Here is a 15153-nt window from a genome sequence, read left to right as displayed (position 1 = left end):
ACACTCCTAGGCCTGCCTTATCCTGGCCCTGGACACTCTTCTGTCTGCACACTCCTGGGGCTGCACACTCTTGGGCCTGCACACTCCTGGACCTGTACAATCCTGGGCCTTCCCTGGTCTGGGTCTTCCCTGGCCTGGTCCTGCACACTAATGGGCCTGAACACTCCTGGTCCTGTACACACCTCGGCCTGCACCCTACTGGTCCTGCACACTCCTCTGTTTGCACACACATGGAACTGCACACCCCTTGGCCTGCACACTCCCAGACCTGCACAATCTTGAGCCTGCACAATCCTGGGCCTGTACACTCCTGGGCCTACACACCCCCAGGCCTGCACACTGCTGGGCCTGCACACTCCTGAGCCTCCCTTCTCCTGGGCCTGCACAATCCCTCATCTGCACACTCCTAGGCCTGCACACCCTTGGGCCTGCACACTCCTGGGCCTGCACACTCCTGTCTCTGCACACTCCGGGGACTGCACAGTCCTCGGTCTGTATACTCCTGGGCCTGTACACTCCTGGGCCTGCCGTGGCCTGGGCCTGCACACTCCTCAGCCTGCACACTCCTCTGTCTGCACACTCCTGGGCCTGCACACACCTGGGCAGGCACACTCCAGGGCCCTCTGACACCTGTGCCTGCACACTCTTGGGCCTGTCTTCTCCTGGGCCCGCATGAACCTGGGCCTCTTCACTGCTGGTCCTGCCCTCTCCTAAGCCTGCACACTCCTGGAACTGCACACTCATGGGCCTGCAGACTCCTGGACCTGCACAATCTTGAGCCTGCACCATCCTGGGCCTGTACGCTCCTGGGCCTGCACACTCCTGTGCCTGCCCTCTCTTGGCCCTGCACTCTCCTGTGCCTGCACACTCCTGGGCCTGCTCCCACCTATGCCTGCACCCTCCTAGGCCTGTTCCCACGTGTGCCGGCACACTCCTGGGACTGCACACTCCTGGGCCTGCACACTCCTGTGCCTGCCCTCTCTTGGCCCTGCACTCTCCTTGGCCTGCACACTCCTGGCCTGTTCCCTCCTGTGCCTGCACACTCCTGGGCCTGCTCCCACCTATGCCTGCACACTCCTAGGCCTGTTCCCACGTGTGCCGGCACACTCCTGGGACTGCACACTCCTGGGCCTGCCCTGGCCTGGGCCTGCACCCTCCTCTGTCTGCACACTCCTGGGACTGCACAGCCCTGAGCCTGTACACTCCTGGACCTGCACACTTCTGTCTCTGCACACTCTGGTGTCTGCACACTCCTGGGCCTGTACACTCCTAGGCCTGCCCTATCCTGGCCCTGGACACTCTTCTGTCTGCACACTCCTGGGGCTGCACACTCCTGGGCCTGCACACCCCTGGGCATGCCCTCTCCTGGGCCTGCAAACTCCTGGGCCTGCACACTCCTCTGTCTGCACACTCCGGGGCCTTCCCTCTCCTGGGCCTGCCCCCAGTTCGGCCGGCACTCTCCTGGAGCTGCACACTCCTGGGCCTGACCTATCGTACGCCTGCACAGTCCTGGATCTGCACACTTCTGGACCTGCTCCCTCCTGTGCCATCACCCTTCTGGAACTGCACATTGGGCGCCTGCACACTCCTGTGCCTGACACACCTGGGCCTGCACGCTCCTCGGCCTGCACACTCCTCTTGTCTGCACACTCCTCTTGTCTGCACACTCCTGGGCCTGTTCCGTCTTGTGTCTTCACACCTCTCGGCCTGCGCACTCCAGGGCCTGAACACACCTGGGCCTGCACGAACCTGGGCCTGTTCACTCCTGGGCCTGCCCTCTCCTTGGCCGGCACGAACCTGGGCCTAAACACCCCTGGGCCTGCCCTGGCCTGGGCCTGCACACTAATGGGGCTGCACACACCTAGGAATGCACCCACCTGGGCCTACACACTCTTCTGTCTGTACACTCCTGGGCCTGCACACTCCTGGGCATGCACACTCCTCTGTCTGCACACTCCTCGGCCTACACACTCCTAGGCCTGCACACTCCTGGGCCTGCTGACCCCTGTGTCTGCACACTCTTGGGCCTGCACACACCTGGACCTGTACCATCCTGGGCCTTCCCTGGACTGGGTCTTCCCTGGCCTGGGCCTGCACACTACTGGGCCCGCACACTTCTGCAACTGCACACTCATCGGCCTGCAAAGGCACGACCTGCACAATATTGGGCCTGAACACACATAGGCCTTTATCCTCCTGGATCTGCACACTCCTGGGCCTGCACACTGCTGGACCTGCACAGCACTGGGCCTAAACACACCTGGGCCTGCACACTCCTTCTCTGCACACTCCTATCTCTGCACACTCTGGTGTCTACACACTCCAGGGCCTGCACGAACCTAGGCCTGCTCCCTCCTGTGCCTGCATACTCCTGGGCCTGCTCCCACCTGTGCCTGCACACTCCTAGCCCTGTTCCCACCTGTGCTGGCACATTCCTGGGACTGCACACTTCTGTGCCTGCACACTTTTGGGCCTGCACACCCCTGGGCCTGCACACTCCTGGACCTGTACACTCCTGGGCCTTCCCTGGTCTGGGCATTCCCTGGCCTGGGCCTGCAAACTCCTGGGCCTATACACTCCTGGGCCTGCACACTCCTGTACCTGTACACACCTGGGCCTGCCCTGGCCTGGGACTGCACACTAATGGGGCTGCACACACCTAGGAATGCACCCCCCTGGGCCTGCACACTCCTCTGTCTGCACACTCCTGGGCCTGCATAACCCTGGATCTGCACACTCCTGGGCCTGCGCATCCCAGAGCATGCACAGATCTGGGCCTCTACACACCTGGGCCAGTACACACGTGTGCTTGCTCCCCCCCGTGTCTGCAAACTCCTGGGACTGCACATTCCTGGGTCTGCAACACCTTGGCTTGCACACTCATGGGCCTGTTCCGTCTTGTGTCTGCATACCTGTGGGCCTGCACACCCCAGGGCCTGCACACACCTGGGCCTGCACGAACGTGGGCCTCTTGAATCCTGGGCCTGCCCTTTCCTAGGCCTGCCCACACCTGTGCCTACACATTCCTGGGCCTGCACACTCCTGGACCTGTACACTCCTGGGCGTACCCTGGCATGCGCCTGCACACTAATGGGCCTGCACTCTCCAGGGACTGCACCCTCCTGGGCCTGCACACTCCTCTGTCTGCACACTCCTGGGCCTGCCCCAAATTGCCCTGCCCTCTCCTGTGACGGCCCTCACAAGTCCTGCACACTCCTAGGCCTGCACACTCGTGTACCTCCTCCCTCCTGTGCCTGCACACTCCTGGCCATGTACACTCATGGGCCTGCCCTCTGCATGGCGTGCACGGTCCTAGGACTCCCCATTCCTGCGCCTAGACACCCTAGGGCCTGCCCTCTCCTGGGCCTGCACACTCTGGGGCCTGCCCTCACCTGGTTCTGCACACTACTGGGACTGTACACCCCTGGACCTGTACACTGCTGTGCCTTCCCTGGTCTGGGTCTTCCCTGGCTTGGGCCTGAAAACTACTGGGCCTGAAAACTGCTGGAACTGCACACTCATTGGCCTGTAAACTCCAGGACCTGCACAACCTTGGGCTTGAACACACCTGGGCCTGTATACTCCTGGGCCTGCACACTCCTGTCTCTGCCCACTGTGGTGTTAGCACACGCCTGGGCCTGCAAGAACGTGGGCCTGTACACTCCTGGGCCTGCACACACCTGACTTTGCACACTCCGGGGTCTGCACACTCCTCGGTCTGTATACTCCTGGGTTGTACACTCCTGGGCCTGACCTGGCCTGGGCCTGCACGCTCCTGGGCCTGCACACTCCTCTGTCTGCACACTTCTGGGCATGCACAACCCTAGACCCTACACTCCTGGGCCTGCGCATCCCAGAGCCTGAACACACCTGGGCCTCTATACTCCTGGGCCACTACTCTCATGTGCCTGCTCCGCCCCGTGTCTACACACTCCTGGCACTGCACAGTCCTGGACCTGCACACTCCTGGGCCTGCCCTGGCCTGGGCCTGAACACTAATGGGCCTACACACACCTAGGAATGCACCCTCCTGGGCCTGCACACTCCTCTGTCTGCACACTCGTGGGCCTTCCCTGGTCTGGGCCTTCCCTGGCCTGGGCCTGCAAACTACTGGGCCTGCAAACTCCTGGAACTGCACACTCATTGGCCTGCACACTCCAGGACCTGCACAATCTTGGGCTTGAACACACCTAGGCCTGTATACTCCTGGACCTGCACACTCCTGTCTCTGCACACTCTGGAGTTTGCACACGCCTGGGCCTGCACGAACCTGGGCCTGTACACACCTGGGCCTGCACACTCCTTTATCTGCTCACTCCTGAGACTGCATACACCTGGGCCTGCACATTCCTGTATCTGCTCACTCCTGAGACTGCATACTCCTGGGCCTGCAAACTCCTGGGCATGTACAATCCTGGGCCTGCACACTCCTGGACCTGTACACTCCTGGGCCTGCCCTGGCCTGGGCCTGCACACTAATGGGGCTGCACACACCTAGGGATGCACCCTCCTGGGCCTACACACTCCTCTGTGTGCACACTCCTGAGCCTGCACACCCCTGGGCCTGCACACTCCTCTGTCTGCACATTCCTCGGCCTACACACTCCTAGGCCTGCACACTCCAGGGCCTGCTGACTCCTGTGTCTGCACACTCTTGGGCCTGCACACTCCTGGACCTGTACAATCCTGGGCCTTCCCTGGTCTGGGTCTTCCCTGGCCTGGGCCTGCACACTACTGGGCCCGCACACTTCTGCAACTTCACACTCATCGGCCTGCACAGTCCACGACCTGCACAATATTGGGCCTGAACACAACTAGGCCTGTATCCTCCTGGATCTGCACACTCCTGGGCCTGCACACTCCTCTGTCTGCACACTCCTGGGCCTTCACACACCTGGACCCGCACACTCCTGGGCCTGCGCATCCCAGAGCCTGCACACACTTTAGCCTCTACACTCCTGGGCCAGTACATTCGTGTGACTGCTCCGCCCCGTGTCTGCACACTCCTGGGACTGCACAGTCCTGGCTATGCACACTTCTTGGCCTGCAGACTCCTGGGGTTGTTCGACTTGTGTCTGCACACCTCTGGGCCTGCACACTCCAGGACCTGCAAATCCTGGGCCTGCACACAACTGGGCCTGCACACTACTGGGACTCCACACTCTCTGTCTGCACTCTCCTGGGCCTGCACACACCTGGGCCAGCACACTCCAGGGCCTGCTGACTCCTGTGTCTGCACACTCTTGGGCCTGCCTTCTCCTGGGCCCGCACAATCCCTCGTCTGCACACTCCTGGGCCGCACGCTCCTGGGCTTTTCCTCGCCTGGGCCTGCCCCCAGTTCGGCCCGCCCTCTCCTGGACCTGCACACTCTTGGGCCTGCACACTCCTCGGCCTGCCCTCTCCTGGGCCTGCACTCTCCTTGGCCTGCACACTCCTGGGCTTGCACACTCCTGGACCTGCACACTACTGGGCCTGCTGAATCCTGTGTCTGCCCACTCCTGCGTCTGCACACTCGTGTGCCTCCTCCCTCCTGTGCCTGAACACTCCTAGGCATGCACACACCTGGGCCTGCCCTCTCTTGGCCCTGCACTCTCCTTGGCCTGCACACTCCTGGCCTGTTCCCTCCTGCGCCTGAACACCCTTAGGCCTCCCCTACCTGGTTCTGCACACTCCTGGGTTGCACACTCCTGGGCCTGCTCCCACCTATGCCTGCACACTCCTAGGCCTGTTGCCACGTGTGCCGGCACACTCCTGGGACTGCACACTCCTGGGCCTGCCATGGCCTGGGCCTGCACCCTCCACTCTCTGCACACTCCTGGGACTGCTCAGGCCTGAGCCTGTACACTCCTGGGCCTGCACACTTCTGTCTCTGCACACTCTGGTGTCTGCACACTCCTGGACATGCACACTCCTGGGCCTGTACACTCCTAGGCCTGCCCTGGCCTGGGCCTGCACCCTACTGAGCCTGCACACTCCTCTGTATGCACACTCCTGGGCCTGCACACTACTGGGCCTGCACACTCCTGGGCCTCCTCCCACCTATGCCTGCACACTCCTAGGCCTGTTCCCACCTGTGCCAGCAATCTCCTGGGCCTACACACTCCTGCACCTGCACAGTCCTGTGTCTGCACAACCCTGGGCAAGCACACTCTGGGCCTGCACACCCCTGGCCATGCCCTATCCCGGGCCAGCCCCCACTTCGCCCGACCCTCTCATGGACCTGCACACTCCAGGGTCTGCTCACATCTGTCCCTGCACACTCCTGGGCCGGCCCTCTCCAGTGTCTCCACACTCCTGGGCCCGCACACTCCTGGGCCTGCATACTCCTGGACCTGCCCTGTCCCTGGCACCAGCCTCCTTCACCCCAACGGTGCCACTCACACGGCTGTGGCGTCTAGCCAGGAGCCCCCAACCGAAACCCCTCCCGAGGGACCCCCTTGCCGGTCCCCAGGGAAGCAGCGGGGCTCCTCTTACCTGCGAGGTGGAGACGTAGTCCAGCTGCAGCCTGACGTCCAGCTGCCGGGCGTGCAGGGCCAGCGTGCATGAGGACAGCAGGATGGCCGTGATCGGCTGGAAGCTGCCCCCGGAGCCACTACCGCCCCTTGGGGAAGAGGAGGAGGAAAATCCACGTCAGTGCCAAGAACACAGGACCCGTCCACAGAGGGCCCCTCAGGTGTGACAACCCCAGAGGCGCCCGCAGCCGACCTGGGCTGAGAGCCACTTCTCTCGCGGAAGCTCAAGGACCTATGCTGAGCCTCCCTCTCCCTCCCTAAAGAGGGAAAACCCAGAGGTTTTCTAACTTTGCACTCACTGTCCATGTATCAGCCATGTCTAGTTTACCTCCCCAGCACGGCAGACCCCCTCCCTGCCTTCCCCACCCCCTGCAGGCGGCTCTCGGGGGCTGGGGGGGGCGCCCTTCCTCCCTGAGGCCAGCCCTGCTGGGGCAGCAGGTGTAATAGAAAAGACCAGATCTGACTGCCTATTAGATCTGTTCTTTTTCCTTTAACCCTCTGCTGTTTTCCAGGCTGTCTTACCAGCTCTGCACCTTTTGGAAATCAATGTTGCCTTCAGCCTGAAATTGACAGAAGAGCCTGTTCTCAAGGCTCTCAGCCTTCAGGATAAAACCTCTTTTGCTCTCCCATACACACAAGCAGCTGCAGAACAGAAAGTAACATTTGTTTTGTTAGAGGTTTTACAGGGGCCCCATGAGCTGACCCACAACTGCAAAAACAAAGAATTCCTGCACCAAGGACTTTGCACCAACCACCCACAACCCCTCTCCTTTTTAGCGTAAAAGGAGCCTGAATTCTCACTCGGAGAAGGTGGCTCTCCAGGACATTAGCCTGCCATCTTCTCGGTCAGCTGGCTTTCCAAATCAACTCACTATTCTTTACCCCGACACCGCGTCTCCCGATTTCTTGGCCTGTCGTGCGACTTGCGGAATGAGTGTGGACTTGGAAACACAGGGAAGGAAAGCCAAGTCAGGACTCTCACCCTCTGCCTCTGCTCAGAATACCACCAACGGGTTGCTGGGACAGTGGACGGAAAACTGAGGCTGCAACACGACCATGAGCACTGGGCCTGGGTGGGAGAGATGGCGGGTGCTGTCCGAAGCGCACCCGGCCTCCTTCCGAGTCACATCACACCCACGTCCCCAGACCCAGGGAGGCCTGGAGCCCCACACAGCAGAGCGCCTCCAAACCTGCAGATGCCCAGTGACCGGTCCACTGTGCACCCTCTGGCGCCCTCCTCCCCGCTCCTCCTCCTTCTGCCCCGCTGGCTCAGCCCTGGTCCCACCACATCCTCACCCAGGGCCAGCACTGCTGCAGGAACACCCTCGGCAGGCCGCCCAGCCTCACGCCCTCAGGTCCGCACACCTGGTTGGTGCAGCTCTGCCCCTTTCCAGCCCTCACCACCGACTCTCCAACCGCCTGCTCTCCCGCCCTCCGCCCCCAGTCCTACAGAGCGCCTCCTCTGGTCACGGCATCCTGCCCTCCAGGGTCGACAGGGCCTGCACAATCCTGGGCCTGCACACAACTGGGCCTGCACACTCCTGGACCTGCGCACTCCTGGACCTACGCACACCTGGGCCTGCAGGAACCTGGGCCTGTACACTCCCGGGCCCGTTCCGTATTGTATCTGCACACTTCTGGGCCTGCACGCTCCTGGACCTGCGCACACCTGGGCCTGCACGAACTTTGGCCTGTACACTCCTGTATCTGCTCACTCTTGTGACTGCATACTCCTGGGCCTGTACAACCCTGGGCCTTCTCTCTCCTGGGCCTGCCCCAGTTCGGCCGGCACTCTCCTGGAGCTGCACACTCCTGGGCCTGACCTATCGTACGCCTGCACAGTCCTGGATCTGCACACTTCTGGACCTGCTCCCTCCTGTGCCATCACCCTTCTGGGACTGCACACTTGTGCGCCTGCACACCCCTGTGCCTGACACACCTGGGCCTGCACGCTCCTCGGCCTGCACACTCCTCTTGTCTGCACACTCCTGGGCCTCACCTATCCTACGCCTGCAGTCCTGGATCTGCACACTTCTGGGCCTGCTCCCTCCTGTGCCATCACACTTCTGGGACTGCACACTTGTGCGCCTGCACACTCCTGTGCCTGACACACCTGGGCCTGTACGCTCCTGGGCCTGTACACTCCTGGGCCAGCCCTGGCCTGGGCCTGCACACTAATAGGCCTGACACTCCTGGGAATGCACACTCCTGGGCCTGCACACTCCTCTGTCTGCACACTCCTGGGCCTGCCCCATTTGGCCCTGCCCTCTCCTGTGACGGCCCTCACCTGTCCTGCACACACCTGGGCCTGAACACTACAGGCCCTGCACACATCAGGCCCTCTACACTCCTGGGCCTGCCTTCTACTGGGACCGAACAATCCCTCGTCTGCACACTCCTGGGCCTGCACGATCCTGGGCCTTTCCGTGCCTGGGCCTGCCCCCAATTCGGCTGGCCCTCTCCTGGACCTGCACACTCTTCGGCCTGCACACTCCTGGGACTGCACTCTCCTTGGCCTGCACACTCTTGGGCCTTCTCCCTCCTGTGCCTGCACACTCATAGGCCTGTTCCAACCTGTGCCGGCACACCTCTGGGTCTGCACACTACTGTGATGCATACTCCTGGGCCTGCACACTCCTGGACTTGTACACTCCTGGGCCTGCCCACTAATGGGCCTGCACACTCCTGGAAATGTACCATCCTGGGCCTGCACACTCCTCTGTCTGCACACTCCTAGGCCTGCACACTCCTGGGCCTGCACATCCCAGAGCCTGCACACACCTGGGCCTCTACACTCCTGGGCCAGTACACTCGAGTACCTGCTCTACCCCGTGTTTGCACACCCCTGAGACTGCACAGTCCCAGGTCTGCACACTCTTTGGCCTGCACACTCCTAGGCCTGTTCCGTCTTGTGTCTGCAGACCTCTGGGGCTGCACACTCCAGGGCCTACACACACCTGGGCCTGCACGAATCTGGGCCTGTTCACTCCTGGGCCTGCACACTCCTGTCTCTGCACACTCCTGGCCTTGGATACTCCTGGGACAGTACACTCCTGGGACTGACCTGCCCTGGGCCTGCACTCTCCTGGCCCTGGACAAGCTTCTGTCTGCACACACCTGGGGCTGCACACTCCTGGGCCTGCACACTCCTGGGCCTGCCCTCTCCTGGGCCTACACTCTCCTTGGCCTGCACACTCCTGGGCCTGCTCCCTCCTGTGCCGGCACACTCCTGGGCCTACTCCCACTTGTGCCTGCACACTCCTAGGCCTGTTCCCACCTGTGCCGGCACACTCCTGGGACTACACACTCCTATGTCTGCACACCCCTGGGCCTGCACACTCCTGGACCTGTACACTCTTGGGCCTGCACAATAATGGGCCTGCACACTCCTGGAAATGCACCCTCCTGGGCCTGCACACTCCTCTGTCTGCACACTACTAGGCCTGCACACTCCAGGGCCTGCTGACTTCTGTGTCTGCACACTCTTGGGCCTGCCTTCTCCTGGGCCCGCACAATCCCTCGTCTGCACACTCCTGGGCCTGTACGTTCCTGGGCCTTTCCTCGCCTGGGCCGCCCCCAATTAGACCCGCCCTCTCCTTGACCTGCACACTCCTGGGCCTGCACACTCCTGGGCCTGCACACTCCTGGGCATGCCCTCTCTTCGGCCTGTACACTCCTGGACCTGCACACTCCTGGACTTGTACACACCTGGGCCTGCCCTGGCCTGGGCCTGCACACTAATGGGCCTGAACACTCCTGTGCCTGCACACTCCTGGGCCTTTCCTTGCCTGCACCTGCCCCCAATTTGGCAGAACCCGGTCCCAGTATCCATCCAACCTGCAGGGGACTGTGTGGGAATCACACAAGGATGTGTGACCAGAAGGCAAAAAAAAAGCAGGGAGCCACTGTGGGGCAGCGCACCCTAGAGGCCTAGATGGGGCACTGGGCCTGAATCTGACATGACAGAACGACCTAGGAGGTCGCATGCCAGAATGGACGATATCAGAGTTGTGTTTAATTTCAACCCGCCGACAGGGAGCTGGGAAGCAGGCGGCAAGGAGGGTGACTTTCCCCAGATCCCAGGGCAGACCCCGGCCTGTGTGGGGTGTGCCCTGCTCCCCACAAGCCCTCTGTGGGGCCCTTCCTTTGCTGAGTCTGTGCATGAGCTCCCTGTGATGCCAGCCCGCAGAGGTGACAGGTGCAGTAGGTGTTTGTGGTTCTAGAGACATGATGGCTTTCCTAGGAAGCAGGGTCCTGAATGATCCCCACTGGGCCAATGGGGGATTGGGGAGACCCTGAGAAGCAGGTGGCTTGTCCAGGGTGACAGCACTGCTGGCGGGGGAGCCGGGTCTGAACCCAGCTGTGTCGTCAGAGCTGTGACCCTGGCTGCATCCAGGCCTCCCCAGGGCAATAGGAGGGGCCGAGTTGGTGTCACTGGGTGGACATGGCATGGGGTGGGAAGTGAGCCATCAGCAGCCCAGAGAGGCCCTTGGGGAGCTTTGTGTAAGGAGGAAGCTTGGGGAAGGGGACCCCAGGAAGTGACCTCACTTCCCTGGCAACAGAGCCCAACAGAACTTGGGACCCAGGTCACCAGGCACCCGCTGTGTAGAGAAGGACACTTCTCAACTGACTTGGCTGGTGAACTCAGCTCAGCTCAGACATGTTTTGTTGCATCCCAAGATCCCGAGGTCGCGGCCCCCGGAAAGCCCGCAGCAACGGCCTTTGCCAACAGTGCCGACAGTGGGTCGGGTCTCACCCCAGGCGCCTCTGGCCTTTTGGCCAGAGGGACCGAAAGGTAACACAGGGAGGCCCAGGGCAGGCCCGCCCAGGCCGGGTCACCACTCAGACCCCACCCGGGTGGCCCCACGGCCCCTTCCTGACTGGTGGCGGTGGGGCAGTCATGTTGGGGGGGGGTCCTGCCTCAAGCAAGAGCAGGCTGAGGAAGGGTCAGAGGCCTGGGGGGCCGATCACGTCCCCAGCCTGGGTCCAAGTGGGCTGGCTGGGATGTGGAGAACCGGGGCAGGGCCCTGCTGCCCGAGGTGGCGCCCATGCCCTAGGGTGTGTCTCTTGCCTCCCGGGTGACTGAGATGACCAAGGTCCCAGTCTGATCTGGCAGCAGAGGGTCGAGTGGGGCAGAAGCAGGAGTGGTCCTGGCCGGGCAGGGCTCTGAGACCTCCGGACCGGGCCGGCTGCCGGTCACTGTCATTGCAGAGCCAGACACCGCAGGATCCGGGGAACCAGGACACTCATGCCACCTCTCCAAGTGAGGGGCTGGTGTGCCACACTGTGGAAGGCCAGCACAGGCTCCAGAAGAGTCTGGGTATGAAGGGCTCCCCACCACCACGGCCTCCTGCCCAGACATCGCCCAGGTCTCTCCCCAGGATCTTGCCCAGGGCTGAGGGGCAGCTCAGCACCCCCGGCTCTGACCTGGAGCACCGTGCCCACCTCCTGGGGATTCAGGTAGAGGACCAGGAGCCCCCCGAAGCAGAGCCCAAAGGTGAGAAGGGCGGGGCCGGTGTGGGTGTGTAGGTGAGGGAGGGCGGAGGGCTGGGCCACACAGGGAGGCATCCCCAAAGTCTGTAGTTGGGACCAGAGCAAAGACTGGCCTCAGACCACCTGTCTGGAAGAATTCAGTCACAGAACAAGTGCCTGTGGGCACTTGCTCAGTGGGAGCTGCCTGCAAAGCTCTGGGAAGATTTCTGTCCTTGAAAAGGCACGTGGAAAGGGAGGCATGTGGGTACCTTTTTCCAGGTTGTGCCTGAGCAGAACCACTAGACTTAAAGCTCTCTCCACGTCCAACAGTTACAGGTCCAGAGCAGGCAGAGGCAGGGGAAGACGCCAGAAAACAAAAACAGGACCACCAGGGTCCAGCACGAGACCGCGAACACCCTCCAGCTGCTCCTGCTGAACATGAAGATCCTGCTGCTCCAGCTGCATATGAAGAGCCTGCCGCTCCTGCTGATCTTGCCACTCCCGAAGAGCCTGCAGCTCCTACTGATCTTGCCGCTCCTGAACAGCCTGCAGCTCCTGAAGAGCCCGCCGCTCCTGAAGCGCCTGCCATTCCTGCTGATCTAGCTGCTCCTGAAGAGCCTGCTGCTCCTGCTCATCTAGCCGCTCCTGAACAGCCTGCAGCTCCTGAAAAGCCTGCAGCTCCTGAAGAGCCTGCCGCTCCTGCTGATCTTGCCACTCCTGAAGAGCCTGCTGCTCCTGCTGCTCTAGCCGCTCCTGAAGAGCCCGCCACTCCTGAAGAACCTGCCGCTCCTGCTGATCTAGCCGCTCCTGAAGAGCCCGCCATTCCTGCTGATCAAGCCGCTCCTGAAGAGCCTGCCGCTTCTGCTGATCTAGCCGCTCCTGAAGAGCCTGCCGCTCCTGAAGAGCCCGCCGATCCTGAAGAGCCTGCTGTTCCTGCTGATCTAGCCGCTCCTGAAGCGCCTGCCATTCCTGCTGATCTAGCCACTCCTGAAGAGCCCGCTGCTCCTGCTAATCTAGCCGCTCCTGAACAGCCTGCAGCTCCTGAAGAGCCTGCCGCTCCTGCTGATCTTGCCACTCCTGAAGAGCCTGCCGCTCCTGCTGCTCTAGCCGCTCCTGAAGAGCCCGCCACTCCTGAAGAACCTGCCGCTCCTGCTGATCTAGCCGCTCCTGAAGAGCCTGCCGCTCCTGCTGATCTTGCCACTCCTGAAGACCCTGCAGCTCCTGCTGATCTTGCCACTCCTGAAGAGCCTGCAGCTCCTGCTGATCTTGCCGCTCCTGAAGAGCCCGCTACTCCTGAAGAGCCCGCCGCTCCTGCTGATCTTGCCACTCCTGAAGAGCCTGCAGCTCCTACTGATCTTGCCGCTCCTGAACAGCCTGCAGCTACTGAAGAGCCCGACGCTCCTGAAGAACCTGCCGCTCCTGCAGATCTAGCCGCTCCTGAAGAGCCCGCCATTCCTGCTGATCTAGCCGCTCCTGAAGCGCCTGCCGCTCCTGCTGATCTAGCCACTCCAGAAGAGCCCGCTGCTCCTGATCATCTAGCCGCTCCAGAACAGCCTGCAGCTCTTGAAAAGCCTGCAGCTCCTGAAGAGCCTGCCGCTCCTGCTGCTCTAGCCGCTCCTGAAGAGCCCGCTGCTCCTGCTGATCTAGCCGCTCCTGAAGAGCCCGCCGCTCCTGAAGAGCCCGCCGGTCCTGCTGATCTAGCCGCTCCTGAAGAGCCTGAAGCTCCTGAAGAGCCTGCCGCTCCTGCTGATCTTGCCACCCCTGAAGAGCCTGCAGCTCCTGCTGATCTTGCCGCTCCTGAAGAGCCCGCCGCTCCTGAAGAACCTGCCGTTCCTGCTGATCTAGCCGCTCCTGAAGAGCCTGCCGCTCCTGCTGATCTTGCTGCTCCTGAAAAGCCTGCAGATCCTGCACCTGCACCTGCGCCGCTGGGCAGTGGAGAACCATTTCGGGCATCATCACCCCTTAGGGCTGAGCCCCCTCTGCCCCCTCCTACACCTTCTCCAAAATCCCAACATGTATCCCCTCCCCTACCCGAAGTTGACTTCCCTACCCCTGAATTTGCTTTTGTTTTCTTCTTCTTTAGTTTAGTTTATTTGTTTTACATCATTTATGGCATTCTATAATTTTCCATTTCCCACTTCCTTTAATAAAATACAGATTTTTTCCCTTTTAAACTGCATTTCAGGAACATTAAGTGCATTCCCATGCTGTCCGACCATCACTACCATGTAGTTTTATGCTATTTATGCCCGTGAAGTACATCCCACCACGGCCTCAAACCCCTCATCTGAGGACGGACTGATGCCTGAAATGGTGGGAGATGACAGGTGTGGGCACGTTGCTGGGATCAGAGTTGATCCCAGGGAACCCACTGTATTGATGGGCAGCAGGTTCAGTGTCCAGGTGCTCTGTTCCGGGGAGGGCGGCTAGAGATGTGCAGAGTCCCCTCCCAGCGGTCCCCGTGCCTGTGTTGGGAACTGACCATCAAGGGGGGCCTGGTGAATGAACCGGACGCTAGAAAGGGACACCCCTAACTCCCCCAATTTGGAAGGCGGGGCTCCTTCTCCCTGCTGAGTGATGTGGCAACTGAGAATATCACACCCCCCACGCCCTAGCAGAAACTTCTCCTCTCACAGAGCCCACCCTCCCATGGGTCCCACTTTCCCCTGAACCCAGAGGCAGAGCCCCTCTGCCAGACAAGGGATGGGTAGGAGGGGTGGCTGCAACCTTACGGGAGTGGGCGTGCACCGTGCTTGACCCCTGAGCTCCCAGCTGTGCAGCAGAGGCCCAGGGAGGACTTGCCAGGGAGGGCCGCAGGGCAGGGGCAGGGCTGAGTTCTGCATGAATCCTGACTATGCGGGGGCCGAGGGACCTGGTTTTGAGCCACGTCCTGGGTCTGGGCACGATGCCTTGTGATCCCACAAGGGAGACCTCTCTGCTCTCATTGTTCAGATGGGAAGACTTGAGCCTGCCCACCTGAAGCGACGCCCTGCTTCCCCAATTGGGGAGGAGGCTGAGTTGGACTGGGCCCCACAATCTTCAAGGAAGATTGCTCTCCCCAAGGTTGGCTCTCTGGGTATAAACCTGGGCAAGGGAGTCCTGACTACCCCCTGCGCCTGCTCTGTGCTGGTAACCTCAGTACACAGAAGCCTTGAGTCTCAGTCCACCC

At 61.5% G+C, this 15153-nt stretch overlaps 1 protein-coding gene across 1 annotated transcript; it reads left to right on the top strand.

Annotated features, from left to right (window-relative positions):
- The first annotated feature begins 10899 nt into the window (after window positions 1-10899).
- LOC140695402 (uncharacterized) lies at window positions 10900-14349 on the top strand. The gene is made up of 3 exons (XM_072958099.1): window positions 10900-11307; window positions 11724-12009; window positions 12315-14349. Exons 1-3 carry the CDS (start codon window positions 11173-11175, stop codon window positions 14105-14107), a joined length of 2214 nt encoding a protein of 737 aa, XP_072814200.1. The 5' UTR covers window positions 10900-11172; the 3' UTR covers window positions 14108-14349.
- Window positions 14350-15153: the final 804 nt, after the last annotated feature.

Source organism: Vicugna pacos, unplaced genomic scaffold, assembly GCF_048564905.1.
Source record: "Vicugna pacos unplaced genomic scaffold, VicPac4 scaffold_203, whole genome shotgun sequence".
Taxonomy (NCBI): Eukaryota; Metazoa; Chordata; class Mammalia; order Artiodactyla; family Camelidae; genus Vicugna; species Vicugna pacos.
The sequence above is the reverse complement of the archived record's forward strand: the minus strand, read 5'-3'. Positions and strand labels throughout refer to the sequence as shown.

What these genes read in the sequence shown, in the direction of transcription:
- LOC140695402 (XM_072958099.1), top strand. Translation starts at nt 11,173, where the DNA reads ATGTTTTGTTGCATCCCAAGATCCCGAGGTCGCGGCCCCCGGAAAGCC. An exon ending in TTGGCCAGAGGGACCGAAAG is followed by an intron (nt 11,308 to 11,723) that starts GTAACACAGGGA and finishes CTGTCATTGCAG; the next exon opens with AGCCAGACACCGCAGGATCC. An exon ending in CCCCGAAGCAGAGCCCAAAG is followed by an intron (nt 12,010 to 12,314) that starts GTGAGAAGGGCG and finishes CACGTCCAACAG; the next exon opens with TTACAGGTCCAGAGCAGGCA.